The sequence below is a fragment of the Somniosus microcephalus genome, chromosome 4, assembly GCF_052327205.1.
Source record: "Somniosus microcephalus isolate GS21.2 chromosome 4, FLI_Smic_1.0, whole genome shotgun sequence".
NCBI lineage: Eukaryota > Metazoa > Chordata > Chondrichthyes > Squaliformes > Somniosidae > Somniosus > Somniosus microcephalus.
The window spans coordinates 82,133,003-82,152,734 of record NC_140990.1 but is presented as its reverse complement, the minus strand read 5'-3'; the positions used below and the strand labels follow the sequence as shown (position 1 = coordinate 82,152,734).

General features: G+C 48.7%; 1 protein-coding gene across 1 annotated transcript; it reads right to left on the bottom strand.

Moving 5' to 3' along the window:
* Window positions 1-1,061: 1,061 nt before the first annotated feature.
* Window positions 1,062-8,629, bottom strand: LOC147119351 (uncharacterized). The gene is made up of 7 exons (XM_085984979.1): window positions 8,254-8,629; window positions 8,031-8,172; window positions 7,763-7,770; window positions 5,613-6,342; window positions 4,238-4,943; window positions 1,853-2,065; window positions 1,062-1,684 (listed from the first exon to the last, which is right to left on the bottom strand). The coding sequence occupies exons 1-7, from the start codon at window positions 8,521-8,523 to the stop codon at window positions 1,186-1,188; spliced, it is 2,568 nt and encodes an 855-aa protein (XP_085841105.1). The 5' UTR covers window positions 8,524-8,629; the 3' UTR covers window positions 1,062-1,185.
* Between the last annotated feature and the right edge of the window lie 11,103 nt (window positions 8,630-19,732).

Sequence of the window (19,732 nt, the reverse complement as noted above, 5' to 3'; positions counted from 1 at the left end):
ACACATCCCCTTTCTACACAATTGCAGCCGACATGAGCAAGGATGTGAGGCTCATTAAAAGACACACTCATTTCATGACTGCAAAGGCTACACTGGGACAAATCTTCAGTTATTTTCCATTACAGGCAAAATGCAGAGCGGTCCAGCAGCACATGGCACCTTAACAGAGTCACATCGACCTACAATATAGAGCTGGAGGATTGGGCCCTGATCTGTTTACTTGTTCATCTCTTGTTCAATACATTTGCTAAGTGCATTTACATTTAAAACCAGGTTTGCAGTAATAGTCATGTTCGCACCCCAGTGGATGTTCCGGGTCGTGTATTTTTAGTTATCCTGGTGACTAACACACACACATCAATAAAACCGGGAATTCCTGGAAACACGCTGCAGGTCCTTCTTTATCTGGAGATCAAAGGTCTGTTATATAATTGTACCAGCAGTTAACAGGCTCCTGTGATCTCCTCCATCTGCTATTTTAATGCCAACTTTAACCAATTTATTTTAAACGGGTTTATTTTAAATGAATTAACGCCTGCCTTAAAATGGTAGACTCAGGACTGTCCCACAAACTCGTTAAATGTTCATGGAATAATTACCAGTCATTTTTAGACTGGAAACTTAAACCTGTTCCACTTTCAGTCAAGAACAGATCGCAGTTTGACACCAATCTCTGATTTGACAGCACATTTCCAGCATTCACCGTTGTTATTCCTGACTCGAAACACAGTTGTAAAGGAGCCTTCTGTTCCGTGCCTAGGAGCTCTGAACCATGGAAGAGAGCGGCTGGGTCATATTTCTCACAGGCCTTGAGATTAACCCACATGGTGACTTTGCTGTCAGTGAAGAGAGATGAGAAAGACCAAAGTGCCATTTGCCCCTCTCAGTGTGGCCCTGAAGGACTGTGTCCAGGCTGAAGTTCTGTTCCCGCCGTACAATCCTCCCCCAGATTGTCCTTTCTGAGCTCCAGCCAGGTGATGCTAAACACTCAGGTGGGAAAGAACAAAATCTACAACAATGTGTTTAAAACAAAGCTGATTTATTTGACATATATCCAGAATATTAAACTCCAGCCCAGTTACAGGAGTTATTAACACCAGCAGAAACCCCAACTGTCAGAATGAACATGGTTCAGTCCTGGATCTGATTAACAGCAGCAATAACAGCAGAATCCAACCCCTGCAGTCACTTGTGAACTCGTTGGTGTCTCAACATGCTGGATAAATGAGTGAATCCCTTCCCACACACAGAGCAGGTGAACGCCCCCTTCCCAGAGTGAATTCGCTGGTGTATCAGCAGGCTGGATGACACAGTAAATCCTTTCCTACACACGGAGCAGGTGAACGGCCTCTCCCCAGTGTGAAGTCGATGGTGTATCACCAAATCCTTTTTGTATTTAAAGCTCTTCTCACAATCAGAGCATTGAAAAGCTCGATCACCAGTGTGAACAAGTTGGTGTTCAGTGAGGTGGGATGACCGAGTGAATCCCTTCCCACACACGGAGCAGGTGAATGGTCTCTCTCCAGTGTGAACTCGCTGGTGTGCTAGCAAATCCCTTTTGCTTTTAAAGCTCTTCTCACAGTCAGAGCATTGAAAAGGTCTGTCATCAGAGTGAACAAGTCGGTGTTCAGTGAGGTGGGATGACCGAGTGAATCCCTTCCCACACTCAGAGCAGGTGAACGGCCTCTCCCCGGTGTGAGTGCTTTGATGTGCCTGCAGATCCTTTTTGCATTTAAATCTCTTATCACAGTAAGAACATTTCAAAGGTCTCTTATTGGTGTGGACAAGTTTGTGCTTAGTGAGGTTGGATGACTCAGAGAATCCCTTCCCACACTCAGGGCAGGTGAACGGCCTCTCCCCAGTGTGAACTCGCTGGTGTGCCACCAGGTGGAATGAACGAGTGAATCTCTTCCCACAGACGGAGCAGGTGAACGGCCTCTTCCTGGTGTGAGTGCGTTGGTGTACAGTGAGTTCAGATGATCGCCTGAAACCAGTCCCGCACTGAGAGCACCTGAACGGTCTCTTGTCAGTGTGAACACACTGATGACACGACAGGTCCTTGGATCTTTTATAACACTTCCCGCAGTCCGAGCATTTAAAAGATCTCTTTTCAGTGTGAACTCGCTGATGACACGTCAGGTCCTTGGATCTTTTATAACACTTCCCGCAGTCCGAGCATTTAAAAGATCTCTTGTTAGTGTGAACTCGCTGATGACACGTCAGGTCCTTGGATCTTTTATAACACTTCCCGCAGTCCGAGCATTTAAAAGATCTCTTGTTAGTGTGAACTCGCTGATGACAGGTCAGGTCCTTGGATCTTTTATAACACTTCCCACAGTCCGAGCATTTAAAAGATCTCTTGTTAGTGTGAACTCGCTGATGACACGCCAGGTCCTGGGATCTTTTATAACACTTCCCGCAGTCCGAGCATTTAAAAGATCTCTCATTAGTGTGAACTCGCTGATGACACGTCAGGTCCTTGGATCTTTTATAACACTTCCCACAGTCCGAGCATTTAAAAGATCTCGCGTCAGTGTGAACTCGCTGATGACACATCAGGTCCTCGGATCTTTTATAACACTTCCCACAGTCCGAGCATTTAAAAGATTTCTTGTTAGTGTGAACTCGCTGATGACACGCCAGGTCCTGGGATCTTTTATAACACTTCCCGCAGTCCGAGCATTTAAAAGAGCTCTTGTTAGTGTGAACTCGCTGATGACACGTCAGGTCCTTGGATCTTTTATAACACTTCCCACAGTCCGAGCATTTAAAAGATCTCTCGTCAGTGTGAACACACTGATGACACGTCAGGTCCTCAGAACTTTTATAACACTTCCCACAGTCCGAGCATTTAAAAGATCTCTCGTCAGTGTGAACACATTGATGGCACATCAGGTCCTCGGAACTTTTATAACACTTCCCACAGTCCGAGCATTTAAAAGATCTCTCGTCAGTGTGAACACATTGATGGCGCCTCAGGTCCTCGGAACTTTTATAGCAATTCCCACAGTCCGAGCATTTAAAAGATTTCTCGTCAGTGTGAACACATTGATGACACGTCAGGTCCTCAGAACTTTTATAACACTTCCCACAGTCCGAGCATTTAAAAGATCTCTCGTCAGTGTGAACACATTGATGACACCTCAGGTCCTCGGAACTTTTACAGCACTTCCCACAGTCCGAGCATTTAAAAGATCTCTCGTCAGTGTGAACACATTGATGGCACGTCAGGTCCTCGGAACTTTTATAACACTTCCCGCAGTCCGAGCATTTAAAAGATCTCTCGTCAGTGTGAACACACTGATGACACGTCAGGTCCTCGGAACTTTTATAACACTTCCCGCAGTCCGAGCATTTAAAAGATCTCTCGTCAGTGTGAACACATTGATGACACCTCAGGTCCTCGGAACTTTTATAGCACTTCCCACAGTCCGAGCATTTAAAAGATCTCTCATCAGTGTGAACACATTGATGACACATCAGGTCCTCGGAACTTTTATAACACTTCCCACAGTCCGAGCATTTAAAAGATCTCTCGTCAGTGTGAACACATTGATGACACGTCAGGTCCTCGGAACTTTTATAACACTTCCCACAGTCCGAGCATTTAAAAGATCTCTCGTTAGTGTGAACACATTGATGGCACGACAGGTCCTCGGAACTTTTATAACACGTCCCACAGTCCGAGCATTTAAAAGATCTCTCGTCAGTGTGAACACATTGATGGCACGTCAGGTCCTCAGAACTTTTATAACACTTCCCACAGTCCGAGCATTTAAAAGATCTCTCGTTAGTGTGAACACGCTGATGGCACGTCAGGTCCTCGGAACTTTTATAACACTTCCCACAGTCCGAGCATTTAAAAGACCTCTCGTCAGTGTGAACACACTGATGGCACGTCAGGTCCTCAGAACTTTTATAACACTTCCCACAGTCCGAGCATTTAAAAGATCTCTCGTCAGTGTGAACACATTGATGACACCTCAGGCCCTCGGAACTTTTATAACACGTCCCACAGTCCGAGCATTTAAAAGATCTCTCGTCAGTGTGAACACATTGATGACACCTCAGGTCCTCAGGACTTTTATAACACTTCCCACAGTCCGAGCATTGAAAAGATCTCTCGTCAGTGTGAACACATTGATGGCACATCAGGTCCTCGGAACTTTTATAACACTTCCCACAGTCGGAGCATTTAAAAGATCTCTCGTCAGTGTGAACACATTGATGGCACAACAGGTCCTCAGAACTTTTATAACACTTCCCACAGTCCGAGCATTGAAAAGATCTCTCGTCAGTGTGAACACACTGATGACACGTCAGGTCCTCAGAACTTTTATAACACTTCCCACAGTCCGAGCATTTAAAAGATCTCTCGTCAGTGTGAACACATTGATGGGATGTCAGGTCCTCGGAACTTATATAGCACTTCCCACAGTCCGAGCATTTAAAAGGTCTCTCGTCAGTGTGAACACATTGATGACACCTCAGGTCCTCAGAACTTTTATAACACGTCCCACAGTCCGAGCATTTAAAAGATCTCTCGTCAGTGTGAACACATTGATGACACCTCAGGTCCTCAGAACTTTTATAACACGTCCCACAGTCCGAGCATTTAAAAGATCTCTCGTCAGTGTGAACACACTGATGACACGTCAGGTCCTCGGAACTTTTATAACACTTCCCACAGTCCGAGCATTTAAAAGATCTCTCGTCAGTGTGAACACATTGATGGGATGTCAGGTCCTCAGAACTTTTATAACACTTCCCACAGTCCGAGCATTTAAAAGATCTCTCGTCAGTGTGAACACATTGATGGCACAACAGGTCCTCGGAACTTTTATAACACTTCCCACAGTCCGAGCATTGAAAAGGTCTCTCGTCAGTGTGAACTCGCTGATGACACGTCAGGTCCTCAGAACTTTTATAACACTTCCCACAGTCTGAGCATTTAAAAGATCTCTCGTCAGCGTGAACACACTGATGACACGTCAGGTCCTCGGAACTTTTATAACAATTCCCACAGTCCGAGCATTTAAAAGATCTCTCGTCAGTGTGAACACATTGATGGGATGTCAGGTCCTCGGAACTTTTATAACACTTCCCGCAGTCCGAGCATTTAAAAGATCTCTCGTCAGTGTGAACACATTGATGGGATGTCAGGTCCTCGGAACTTTTATAACACTTCCCGCAGTCCGAGCATTTAAAAGATCTCTCGTCAGTGTGAACACATTGATGACACGTCAGGTCCTCAGAACTTTTATAACACGTCCCACAGTCCGAGCATTTAAAAGATCTCTCGTCAGTGTAAACACACTGATGACACGTCAGGTCCTCGGAACTTTTATAACACTTCCCACAGTCCGAGCATTTAAAAGATCTCTCGTCAGTGTGAACACATTGATGGCACAACAGGTCCTCAGAACTTTTATAACACTTCCCACAGTCGGAGCATTTAAAAGGTCTCTCGTCAGTGTGAACACATTGATGACACGTCAGGTCCTCAGAACTTTTATAACACGTCCCACAGTCCGAGCATTTAAAAGATCTCTCGTCAGTGTAAACACACTGATGACACGTCAGGTCCTCGGAACTTTTATAACACTTCCCACAGTCCGAGCATTTAAAAGATCTCTCGTCAGTGTGAACACATTGATGGCACAACAGGTCCTCAGAACTTTTATAACACTTCCCACAGTCCGAGCATTTAAAAGATCTCTCGTCAGTGTGAACACATTGATGGGATGTCAGGTCCTCAGATCTTTTATAACACTTCCCACAGTCCGAGCATTGAAAAGATCTCTCATCAGTGTGAACACATTGATGGCACGTCAGGTCCTCGGAACTTTTATAACACTTCCCACAGTCCGAGCATTTAAAAGATCTCTCGTCAGTGTGAACACATTGATGGGATGTCAGGTCCTCGGAACTTTTATAACACGTCCCACAGTCCGAGCATTTAAAAGATCTCTCGTCAGTGTGAACTCGCTGATGACACGTCAGGTCCTCAGAACTTTTATAACACGTCCCACAGTCCGAGCATTTAAAAGATCTCTCGTCAGTGTGAACACATTGATGACACGTCAGGTCCTCAGAACTTTTATAACACTTCCCACAGTCCGAGCATTTAAAAGATCTCTCGTCAGTGTGAACACCCTGATGACACATCAGGTCCTCGGAACTTTTATAGCACTTCCCACATTCCGAGCAATTAAAAGGTCTCTCGTCAGTGTGAACACCCTGATGACACATCAGGTCCTCGGAACTTTTATAGCACTTCCCACAGTCCGAGCATTTAAAAGATCTCTCGTCAGTGTGAACACATTGATGGGATGTCAGGTCCTCGGAACTTATATAGCACTTCCCACAGTCCGAGCATTTAAAAGATCTCTCGTCAGTGTGAACACATTGATGGGATGTCAGGTCCTCGGAACTTTTATAACACTTCCCACAGTCCGAGCATTGAAAAGATCTCTCGTCAGTGTGAACACATTGATGGCACGTCAGGTCCTCGGAACTTTTATAACACGTCCCACAGTCCGAGCAGTTAAAAGATCTCTCGTCAGTGTGAACACACTGATGACATGTCAGGTCCTCGGAGCTTTTATAGCAATTCCCACAGTCCGAGCATTTAAAAGATCTTTCGTCAGTCTGAACACCCTGATGGCACGACAGGTCCTCGGAACCTTTGTAACACTTCCCACTGTCCGACCATGTAAAAGATCTTTCGTCAGTGTGAACACATTGATGAGACGTCAGGTCCTCAGAACTTTTATAACACTTCCCACAGTCCGAGCATTTAAAAGATCTCTCGTCAGTGTGAACACATTGATGACACCTCAGGTCCTCGGAACTTTTATAACACTTCCCACAGTCCGAGCATTTAAAAGGTCTCTCGTCAGTGTGACCACATTGATGACACGTCAGGTCCTCAGAACTTTTATAACACTTCCCACATTCCGAGCATTTAAAAGAACTCTCGTCAGTGTAAACACACTGATGGCACGTCAGGTCCTCGGAACTTTTATAACACTTCCCACAGTCCGAGCATTTAAAAGATCTCTCGTCAGTGTGAACACACTGATGAAACGTCAGGTCCTCGGAACTGTTATAACACTTCCCACAGTCCGAGCATTTAAAAGATCTCTCGTCAGTGTGAACACATTGATGGCGCCTCAGGTCCTCGGAACTTTTATAACACTTCACACAGTCCGAGCATTTAAAAGATCTTTCGTCAGTGTGAACACATTGATGGCACGTCATGTCCTCGGAACTTTTATAACACTTCCCACAGTCCGAGCATTTAAAAGATCTCTCGTCAGTGTGAACACATTGATGGCGCCTCAGGTCCTCGGAACTTTTATAACACTTCCCACAGTCCGAGCATTTAAAAGATCTCTCGTCAGTGTGAACACACTGATGACACGTCAGGTCCTCAGAACTTTTATAACACTTCCCACAGTCCGAGCATTTAAAAGATCTCTCGTCAGTGTGAACACACTGATGACACGTCAGGTCCTCGGAACTTTTATTGCACTTCCCACAGTCCGAGCATTTAAAAGATCTCTCATCAGTGTGAACGCATTGATGACACCTCAGGTCCTCAGAACTTTTATAACACTTCCCACAGTCCGAGCATTTAAAAGATCTCTCGTCAGTGTGAACACACTGATGACACGTCAGGTCCTCAGAACTTTTATAACACTTCCCACAGTCCGAGCATTTAAAAGATCTCTCGTCAGTGTGAACACACTGATGACACGTCAGGTCCTCGGAACTTTTATTGCACTTCCCACAGTCCGAGCATTTAAAAGATCTCTCATCAGTGTGAACGCATTGATGACACCTCAGGTCCTCAGAACTTTTATAACACTTCCCACAGTCCGAGCATTTAAAAGATCTCTCGTCAGTGTGAACACATTGATGGGATGTCAGGTCCTCGGAACTTATATAACACTTCCCACAGTCCGAGCATTTAAAAGACCTCTCGTCAGTGTGAACACACTGATGGCACATCAGGTCCTCGTTACTTTTATAGCACTTCCCGCAGTCTGGACATTTCAAAGGTCTCTTGTCAGTATGAAGTCGCTGGTGTCTCAACAGGTGAGATGATGTCCTGAACCTCTTCCTGCAGTGAGAGCAGCTGAACGGTGTGTAACCAGTGTGAATATACTGGTGCTCTGTCAGTGCCTCAGGGCGTTTAAAGCTTTTCTTGCAGTCGGAGCATTTAAACTTTCTCTTTTCAGCGTGGACTCGGTGGTGTCTCAGCAGGGCAGATGACTGAGTGAATCCCTTCCCACACACGGAGCAGGTGAACGGTCTCTCCCCGGTGTGACTGCGCCGATGAATTTCCAGCTCAAACGAGTAATTGAATCTCTTCCTACAGTCCCCACATTTCCACGGTTTCTCCCCGGTGTGACTGCGCTTGTGTCTCGACAGGTCAGATTCTTGGCTGAATCCTCGTCCACACACAGAACATACGTACGTTTCCTCCCCACCGTGAACGGTGCTTTTCGCTTCCATATTCAAAGGCCGATGATATTCAGGTGCCAATGAAAGAGTGACTCTGTCAGATCTTGATATGGTGTTTGGCTTGAGTTTCCCGTCTACAAATCCTCCCCTTCTTAGTACCCTGTAACATGGATTTAATACAGCAAAAAGGGAGTGTGAGAGCGAGACCCCACAAAAAAGCAGGTTGTGAAATTGAGCTTAATGAATCTGGTCATTAGTGGGGCCGGTATTAGAACAAAGTGACCGTGAAAGCTGCTGGATTGTTGTAAAAACACAAGTGGTTCACTAATGTCCTTCAGGCAAGGGAACCGACCACCCCATCTGTCCCACGACTGCCTAGAAGGAAAAAGGCAGAAGGCGCATAGGAACACCATCACCTCCAAGTTCTGCTCCAAGTCACACACCATCCTGACTTGGACATATATCACCATTCCTTCATCGTCGCTGGGTCAAAATCCTGGAACTCTAACGGCACGGTGGGAGCCCTTCACCACACAGACTGCAGCGGTTCAAGTAGGCGGCTCACCACCACCTTCTCAACGGGCAACTAGGGATGGGCAATAAATGCTGGCCTTGCCAGTGGTGCCCACATCGCAAAAATTAATTTAAAAAACTTGTATACATAAACTGGATTAAAAGCCTCTACACAAATACTTGTTTCTAAAACAATACTTTTTTACATTGTATGGACAGTGTCTATTTAACAACCTAATCTCCCCCAGAATCCACCTCCCTTGACAGTCTCACATTGGAAATTGTTGGGTCCTCCTGGGCTCAGAAGTACTGGGGGTTAAACCCAGCAGCTTCTCCTCCATCTCCACTCCAGCTCAAACTGAAGCAACAAAAAGACCTAAACAGGCGGCCAGGGCCCTACCTTCCGTCAGCCTGCAATAAAACTTTTCCCAACAGCCACTGACTAATGGCGGCCGCAGCACCCACAATTCCCCGCGCCCCAGAAACCGCTCTATCCAAGGCGCTAATTTCCCCGCTGTGAGTGCGCATGCTCCCCGGGGCCACGGGCCATTCTGTGAGCCTGGCTCCTGTCCTTTGTCCTGAGTCGGACTCGGTAGAACCAGCTTGAAGAAACCGGGAAGCGGCAGCTCGGATGGGGGAGGCGCTGCACCCTGGGTTTCCTGGTGCCGGGGCCCTGGCCGCACATCCGCCGGGCCCGGCCGCTCTGATTCTGATTGAGTTTTTTGATGAGGTAACAGAGAGGGTTGATGAGGGCAATGCGGTTAACGTGGTGTACATGGATTTCCAAAAGGCGTTCGACAAAGTGCCACATAATAGGCTTGCCAGCAAAGTTGAGGCCAATGGAATAAAAGGGACAGTGGCAGCATGGATACGAAATTGGCTAAGTGACAGAAAACAGAGAGTAGTGGTGAGTGGTTGTTTTTCGGACTGGAGGAAGGTACACTGTGGTGTTCCCCAGGGGTCGGTACTAGGATCACTGCTTTTCTTGATATACAGTAATGACTTAGACTTGGGTTTACAGGGAACAGTTTCAAAATTTGTAGATGACACAAAACTTGGAAGTATAGTGAACAATGAGGAGAATAGTGATAGACTTCAAGAGGACATAGACAGGCTGGTGGAATGGGCGGACACGTGGCAGATGAAATTTAACGCAGAAAAGTGCGAACTGATACATTTTGGTAGGAAGAACGAGGAGAGGCAATATAAACTAAAGGGTACAATTCTAAAGTGGGTGCATGAACAGAGAGACCTGGGGGTATGTGTGCACAAATCATTGAAGGTGGCAGGGCAGGTTGAGAAAGCGGTTAACAAAGCATACGGGATCCTGGGCTTTATAAATAGAGGCATAGAGTCCAAAAGCAAGGAAGTTATGATGAACCTTTATAAAACACTGGTTCGGCCTCAACTGCAGTATTGTGTCCAATTCTGGGCACTGTACTTTAGGAAGGATGTGAAGGCCTTAGAGATGGTGCAGAAAAGACTTACAAGAATGGTTCCAGGGATAAGGGATGAGGGACTTCAGTTACGTGGATAGACTGGAGAAGCTGGGGTGGTTCTCCTTAGAGCAGAGAAGGTTGAGAGGAGATTTGATGGAGGAGTTCAAAATAATCAGGGGTCTAGACAGAGTAGATAGAGAGAAACTGTTCCCATTGGCGGAAGGGTCAAGAACCAGAGGACACAGATTTAAGGGGGTTGGCAGAAGAACCAAAGGCGACATGAGGAAAAACTTTTTTATGCAGCGAGTGGTTAGGATCTGGAATGCACTGCCTGAAAGGGTGGTGGAGGCAGATTGAATGATGGCTTTCAAAAGGGAATTGGGTAAGTACCTGAAGTAAAGAAATCTGCAGGGTTACGGGGAAAGGGCGGGGAGTGGGACTCGCTGAAGTGGTCTTGCAGAGAGCCGGCACGGGCTCGATAGGCTGAATGGCCTCCTTCTGTGCTGTAACCATTCTATGATTCTATAAAATATTAGAAAGTTTGTTCCACAGAAGCACGAGGTTTATCTGCTTTTATTGATGAATTTAAAAAGTCTCTATTAAAACCTGAGCCAGTGTGTTGTGAGACAAAGAGCCTTGTGTCCAATAAGGGGAATAAAGGCCCACAGCCGCCCCGGGCCCTGAACAAGGGACTGGAGAAACTCGCTGCCCTGCGGATCAGACAATCAGCCGGCGCTAGTCCCGCCCCCTCGGGCTCCCCGACTGGTTGGAGGACTCGCCGCCGGCTCGCTCCTCCAGCCCCGCCCCGCTCGCTCCCTATTGGTCGGAAACTCCCGTCAATCAGGCCGAGGGCCCGGGTCACGTGTCCCCGAGCAGATCACGAGAACCGTCCAACTGACGCCGCTCGGTCCAGGGCCTCGCGGACTCCCAGGTTTTTCTATTTCTCTTTATTCTCTCCCGATCCACCCCTCCCCCCGACCCTGCGCGATTCTCCACCCAATCGGAGCGGAGAAAACTCACTTTGCGTCACCGATCGCGACTCTGTAACCGACACCAAAGCCTTTCCCCGGAATCCCCGCGTCGACTCCGTCCGACAGGTTCCGGGTGCGCAGGCGGAGCTTCGAGTGGGGGGGGGGGGGTTGGTCTCCTCTGGGCATGCGCGGTTATTACCCTTGGTGACCGGGAGGGGTCGCTGTGCCGGACTCGGCCCAAACGGCCGTCCCGAGTACGCATGCGCGGACTCTCGGCTGTAAATCAACCAACAGCCAGAAGAGGTCGCTGGTGAGACCAGTGAAGAAAGAAAGATTTGCATTTATATAGCGCCTTTCACCACCATCGGACGTCCCAAAGCGCTTTACAGTCAATGAAGTACTTTTGAAATGTAGTCACTGTTGTAATGTAGGAAATGCGGAAGTCAATAATTGCACAGCAACCTCCCACAAACAGCAATGTGAAAATGACCAGATAATCTATCTTTTTATGTTAATTGAGGGATACACATTGGCTAGGACACCAGGGATAATTCCCCTGCTCTTTCCCACATTATAACAGTGACTACACTCCAAAAGTACCTCGTTGGTTGTAAAGCACTTCAAGACATCTGCTGGTCATGAAAGCACTGTATAAATGCAAGCCTATCTTTCTCGAAATAGTGCCATGGGATCTTTTACATCCACCTGAGAGAGCAGACAGGGCCTCAGTTTAATGTCTCATCCAAAAGACGGCACCTCCGACAATGCAGCACTCCCTCAGCACTGCACTGGAGTGTCAGCCTAGATTTCTATGCTCAAGTTTCTGGAGTGGGACTTGAACCCACAACTTTCTGATTCAGAGGCGAGAGTGCTACCCACTGAGTCACTGGCTGACACTAAAGAACAAGTAGTTCTGACGAAAGGTCATTGACCTGAAATGTTAACTCTGTTTCTCTCTCCACAGATGCTGCCTGACCTGCTGAGTATTTCCAGCATTTTCTGTTTTTATTAAAGAAACGAGGGAGTGATTGCTGACAGGAAGAATGTTGGGTCGTCCTGCGCACGCACACCTCCCTGGCGGCTGAGGTGAAACACCGACTCGCCTCCACCTGAGCCATGCACACGTACCAGATGTTGCGTCTCCGCATGCGCGCCCGGTGTTCCAACCGCGGGGTTTTGTGCGCTGAGCATGCACGTTGCGGACCGATTGGGACGGGCGATTGTGGAGCAGGAGGGAGAGCGCGGTGGCCATGAGCACATGCGCGGGACTCAGAGTCAACAGAGCGCTTTCTGGAGCGCCGGGGCTTGTGGGTATTACAGCCGCCATTACTGCTGATCCTTTCAACCAACCTGTGCAGCAGCTGGAGCCTGAAAATCAGCTTCACTGCTCCTTGGTTCGGAAAGAGGAAAATTAAACAACAGTTTGCCCCTGATCCTTTTCTGATCTCAATTTACAGGGTTATAGAAGTGGAGCAGTTACAGGCGGGAAGCTCAGACCAAACATCACGTCAAGATCTGACACAGTCGCTTGATTCATCCGGACCTGAACATTATCGGCCTTTGCACATGGAAGGAGAAAGCAGCGATCGCAGCGATGACAAACCACACACGTGTTCGGTGTGTGGGCGCGGATTCAGCCGATCGCCTGACCTGGCGAGACACGTACACCGTCACACCGGGGAGAAACCGGGTAAAAGTGGGGACGGCGGGAAGGGATTCAGTTTCCCGTCTGCATTGGAAGTTCAACGAAGCAGTCACACCAGGGACAGTCCGTTCACCTGCTCCGTGTGTGGAAAGGGATTTGTTTGTTCATCCCACCTGCAAACACACCAGCGAACTCTCACTGACGAGAGACCATTTCAGTGTTCTGACTGTGGGAAAAGCTTTAAAAGCCCCAGGCATCTGAAGAAACACCACCTTGTTCACATTGACGAGAGACCCTTTCAGTGTTCTGACTGTGGGAAGAGCTTTAAAAGCCCCGGGGAACTGAAGCAACACCAGCTTCTTCACACTGACGAGAGACCCTTTAAATGTTCTGACTGTGGGAAGAGATTTAAAAGCTCTAAGAACCTTAAGGAACACCAGCGTCTTCACACTGATCATCGAATCTAACAGCACAGAAGGAGGTGATTCGGCCCATCGTGTCTGTGCCGGCTCTTTGAAAGAGCTGTCCAATTTAGTCCCAAACCCCAGCTTTATCCCCAGAACTCTGCAAACTAGGCCTCTTCAAGTACGTGTCCAATTACCGTTTGAAAGTTCCTGTGGAACCTGATTCCAGCATCCTTTCAGATGGTACATTCCAGATCTTAACAACCCTCTGTGTGAATACAATTCTCCTCATTTCCCCACTCGCTCTTTTAGCAACTATTTTAAATCTGTGACCTTTGGTTACTGACCCACTTGCCAGAGAGAACACTTTCTCCCTACTTGCTCGATCAAAACCCCTCATCATTTTGAACACCTCTATTAGGTCTCCTCTTAACCTTCTCTGCTCTAAGGGGAACAATCCCAGCTTCTCCAATCTCTCCACATAACTGAAGTCCCTCATCCCTGGTACCATCCTGGTCAACCTCCTCTGTACCCTCTCCAAGGCCTTGACATCCTTCCTAAAGTGTGGTGCCCAGAACTGTACACAAGACTCCAGCTGAGGCCAAAACCCTGCAGCTGTACAAAACCCTGGTTAGACCACACCTGGAGTACTGTGAGCAGTTCTGGGCACCACACCTTAGGAAGGATATATTGGCCTTGGAGGGAGTGCAGCGGAGGTTTACCAGAATGATACCCGGACTTCAAGGGTTAAGTTACGAGGAGAGATTACACAAATTAGGGTTGTATTCCCTGGAATTTAGAATGTTAAGGTGTGATCTGATCGAAGTTTTCAGGATATTAAGGGGAACAGATAGGGTAGATAGAGAGAAACTATTTCCGCTGGTTGGGGATTCTAGGACTGGGGACATAGTCTAAAAATTAGAGCCAGACCTTTCAGGAGTGAAATTAGGAAACACTTCTACACACAAAGGGTGGTAGAAGTTTGGAACTCTCTTCCGCAAACGGCAATTGATGCGAGATCAATTGTTAATTTTAAATCTGAGATTGATAGGTTTTTGTTACCCAAAGGTATTAAGGGATATTGGCCAAAGGCGGGTGTATGGAGTTAGGTCACAGATCAGCCATGATCTCATTGAATGGCGGAACAGGCTCGAGGGGCTGAATGGCCTCCTCCTGTCCTATGTTCCTATCTAGTGATTTGTAACGGTTTAGTGTAACTTCCTTGTTTTTGTATTCAATGGCCCTATTTACAAAGCCAAGTATCCCATACGCTTTCTGAACCGCCTCACCAACTTGCCGTGGCACTTTCAAAGATTTGTGAATATGGACCCCCAGGTCCCTCTGCTCTTACACCCCATCAAAATAGTCCCATTTAGATTATACGGCCTCTCCCTGTTGTTTCTCCCAAAGTGCATCACTTCACACTTTTCCTCATTTAATTTCATCTGCCTTGTGTCTGCTCATTTCACAGTCTGTCTCTGTCCTTCTGAAGTCTGCTACTACTATACTCACTATTTACTACATTGCCAAGTTTTATATCATCCATAAACTTCAAAATTTTACACCTATACCCAAGTCCAGGTCAGTTATATATAACAAGAAAAGCAATGGTCCTAATCCCGACCCCTGGGGGAGCCCACTGCATACTTCCCTCCAGTCAGAAAAACATCCCTCAGCACTGCTCACTGTCTCCTCTCCCTTAGCCAATTGTACCTAAATTACCATCAGCCCTTTAATTCCCTGTGCTTCTATTTTCCGAGTAAGTCTCTTTTGTGGTATATTATCAAATGCCTTTAGAAAGTCCATATATACAACATCTATTGCAATACCTTTATCCCTCTCCCCTTTTTTAAACAGGGTGCAACATTTGCAATCCTCCAGTCTTCTGGCACCACGCCCATATATCTGAGGGAGATTGAAAGATTGTGGTCGGAGCTTCTGCTGTCTCCACCCTAGCTTCCTTCAGCAATCTAGGATGCATCGCATCTGGACCGGGTTACTTGTTAACTTTGAGTGATGACAACCTATTTAGCACCTCCTTTCTATCCATTTTTATCCAATTTCTCTACTCCCCCCTCCTCTACTGCGACATTAACTTCATCCTCTTTTGTGAAGACAGATGCTAAGTACTCATTCAGTACCTCAGCCACGCCCTCTGCCTCCGTATGATGAGCTCCTATTTGGTCCCTAATCGGCCCCACCATTCCTTTAACTATCCTTTTACTTTTCATATGTTTATAAAAGATTTTTGGGTTCCCTTTTACGTTACCCACTAATCTTTTCTTGTACTCTCTCCCTTGTGTCAGCTGTGGCTCAGTGGGTAGCACTCTCGTTCTCTGGGTCAGAAGGTTGTGGGTTCTAGTCCCACTCCAGGGACTTGAGCACATAAAGCTAGGCTGACACTGCAGTGCAGTGCTGAGGGAGTGCTGCATTGTTGGAGGTGCTGTCTTCCTGATGAGACTTTAAACTGAGGTCCCGTCTGCTCTCTCAGGTGGATGTAAAAGATCCCATGGCACTATTTTGAAGAAGAGTAGGGGAGTTATCCCCGGTGTCCTGACCAATATTTATCTCTCAACCAACATAACAAAAACAGATTATCTGGTTATTATCACATTGCTGTTTGTGGGCGCTTGCTGAGCACAAATTGGCTGCCGTGTTTCCCACATTACAACAGTGACTCCACTTCAAAATTACTTCATTGGCTGTAAAGAGCTTTGAGATGTCTGATGGTCGTGAAAGGCGCTATATAAATGCAAGTCTTTCTTTCATATATCTGTGGTAAACCACTGTTATAGTTATCACTGTATATTGTTCTCACTGTTCTCACTGTCACATCACTACACGAGGTCGCCTCTTGTCGCACTGTTATACCTGGGCTGACCACCTCCGACTCCGCCCATTACCTGCCCAGGTATAAAGGTAGCTGACTGGCTAGTATTCCTCCCTGTTGGATCGGATCACCCACGAGGGTGGGCTCTGTTATTTAGCCAATAAAAACCTTCAGTTACGTTCTTAACTCGTCGCCTTTTATTGGACTAATTGATAGGCATATCAATTTTATTGGCTAAATTTTAAAGATGTCTGATAATGAACAGCAACAGCAAGGAGCTCACCCAGCAGCACAGCAACAGCAGCCTCCAGACAACGGGCCACACCAGCCGGCTTGGCTGCAAGCCTTGAAACCACCATACCTGGATCTAAACCCACAGGCACCAAACGCAGCCCTCAACTTCAAACACTGGCTGGACTGCTTCGAATCCTACCTGGAAGAATCCGGCGCCCCGCAGAGATCCAAACTAAGACTTCTGAACGCCCAAGCGAGCCCGAGAGTATACGCACTCATACAGGACACGACTACGTACGAGGCCGCTATCAACCTACTGAAACAGCAGTACCGCAGCCCGGTAAATTACATGTACACCAGGCACCTCCTAAGATCCCGCCCGCAACAGCCAGGAGAGTCTGTAGCTGAATTTTTACGGGCGCTAAGAGCACTCGGCAGGAACTGTGACTTTAAAGCGGTGACGGCTGTTGAAAATACGGAAGATAATATCCGCGATGCCTTTGTGAAAGGCCTACGGTCCGACTACTCACGGCAAAGACTGCTTGAAGCTAAAGACCTCGACCTGGACAAAGCTGAAGCCCTCGCTCTCTCCCTGGAGGTGGCCCATCAGGACCAGGAGGCGTTTTCCAGGTACTGCTCGCGACCCTGGGACTCGGGCCCGACCCCTACCGCAATACCCTTCGCAGCGCCGCCCCCGGGACCTACCTCAGCGTCGGCGTCCCGGACCCGACCGGGCCCGCCACCCCCGGTACCGGCTCCGACATCGGGCACCCGCGATCGGGCCGCCGGCTGCTTCTTTTGCGGCCAGGAGAAGCACCCGAGGTCGCGCTGCCCAGCCAGGAACTCTACCTGCACAACCTGCAGGAAGAAAGGCCATTTCTCTAAGGCCTGCAGGAGCGGATCTTCAGAGGCCAGCAGTGCCTCATGCGAACTGTGGGGGCGGCCATCTTCTTTCACGGCAACTGAGGCCAGTATCCCCACACGTGAGTCATGGGGGCGGCCATCTTTGATCAAGGCAACCGACCCCAATAGTGCCTCATGTGAGTTATGGGGGCAGCCATCTTCTCCGCCATTTTGTCCTACCTCGTGGGAGACGCCATTTTACACACCACGCCCGACTGCCACCGGGCCCCCGGACCCGACGACCGCCTCGCCCGCAGACGACAACGACTCGCTTACCTACACGCTAGCCTCCGTCACTCTGGATCAAGCCCGCCCACACCACCTGTCCAAGTCGATGATGGACATCAAAGTAAACGGCCACGCCACGACCTGCCTGTTCGACAGCGGAAGCACGGAGAGCTTCATCCACCCAGACACGGTGAGCCACTACTCCCTCCCTGTCCTGCCAACGCGCAACCGAATCTCGATGGCATCGAGGTCCCACGCCACGGACATTAGCGGCTACTGTGCTGTGACCTTGTCGGTTAAGGGTACAGAGTATAAAAACTTTAAACTCCTCGTCCTCCCCCAGCTCTGCGCTGCCGTCCTACTAGGGCTGGACTTCCAATCCCACCTCCAAAGTGTAACCCTAGCATACGGTGGACCCCTCCCCCCACTCACAGTCGACAACCAGCGAAGGTTAAACCGCCCACCGCGTAACACCTGCAGCCTATCCACCCTCAAGGTGCCGCCACCTTCCCTGTTCGCTAACCTCACCCCCGACTGCAAACCCGTCGCTACCAAGAGCAGGCGGTACAGCGCTGGGGACAGAGCTTTCATTAGCTCTGAGGTGCAGCGTCTCCTGAAGGAGGGCATCATCGAGGGGAGCAACAGCCCCTGGCGTGCCCAGGTCGTGGTCGTTAAGACCGGCGATAAAAATCGCCTGGTCATCGACTACAGCCAGACCATAAACAGATACACCCAGCTGGACGCATACCCCCTTCCCCGCATATCTGACATGGTCAATCAGATTGCACAATACCGCGTATTCTCGACCATCGACCTTAAGTCGGCCTACCACCAACTCCCTATCCACCCCGAGGACCGCCAGTACACCGCCTTCGAGGCGAATGGGCGCCTATACCACTTCCTTAGGGTCCCCTTCGGTGTCACCAACGGGGTCTCGGTCTTCCAAAGGGAGATGGACCGGATGGTTGACCAGAACGGACTGCAGGCCACATTCCCCTACCTAGATAACGTCACCATCTGCGGCCGCGACCGGCAGGACCACGACGTGAATCTGGAGAAATTCCTCCGTACGGCCCAACGGCTGAACCTCACCTACAATAAGGAGAAATGCGTGTTTAACACAGCGCGCCTTGCCATCCTTGGCTGTGTAGTAGAGAACGGAGTCATCGGCCCCGACCCCGAAAGAATGCGCCCCCTCATGGAGCTACCCCTCCCCCACTGTCCAAAAGCACTTAGGAGAACCCTGGGGCTTTTCGCCTACTATGCCCAATGGGTACCCAATTATGCGGACAAAGCCAGACCCCTCCTGAAAACCACATCCTTCCCCCTCACGGAAGAGGCGTGCGCGGCCTTCTCCCTCATTAAGGGAGACATAGCCAAGGCCACAATGCACGCAGTGGATGAGTCAATCCCCTTCCAAGTGGAGAGCGATGCATCCGACTTCGCCCTAGCCGCTACCCTTAACCAGGAGGGTAGGCCGGTAGCCTTCTTCTCAAGGACCCTACAGGGCCCCGAGACCCGACACTCGTCGGTCGAGAAGGAAGCCCAGGCAATTGTGGAGGCAGTACGGCGCTGGAGGCACTACTTGGCAGGCAAACGATTTACCCTCCTCACCGACCAACGCTCGGTTGCCTTCATGTTTAATAACAAGCTGAGGGGCAAGATCAAGAACGACAAAATCTTGAGGTGGAGAATCGAGCTTTCCACCTATGATTATGAGATCTTGTACCGGCCCGGTAAACTGAACGACCCCCCTGATGCTCTTTCACGCATTACATGCGCCAGCGCGCAAAGTGATAGACTTCAGACCCTCCACAATGACCTCTGCCACCCCGGAGTCACCAGACTCTACCATTTCATTAAGGCCCGCAACCTGCCATACTCCATCGAGGAGGTCAGGACCATGACCAGGAACTGCCAGATCTGTGCTGAGTGCAAACCGCACTTCTATAAGCCGGACAGAGCAAGCCTGATCAAGGCCACCCGCCCCTTCGAGCGTCTGAGCATCGACTTCAAGGGGCCCCTACCGTCATCCGACCGTAATGTGTACTTCCTCAACATCGTTGATGAGTACTCCCGTTTCCCCTTTGCCT

Excerpts from the sequence above, each read along its gene's own strand:
- LOC147119351 (XM_085984979.1), bottom strand. The coding sequence starts at position 8,523 with ATGGAAGCGAAAAGCACCGTTCACGGTGGGGAGGAAACGTACGTATGT. Across the intron at positions 4,944-5,612 it reads ATCTTTTAAATGCTCGGACT|ACTGTGGGAAGTGTTATAAA; the intron begins GTGGGAAGTGTT and ends TTAAATGCTCAG. Across the intron at positions 2,066-4,237 it reads TATAAAAGTTCTGAGGACCT|ATCCAAGGACCTGTCGTGTC; the intron begins GTTGTGCCATCA and ends GTGTTATAAAAG.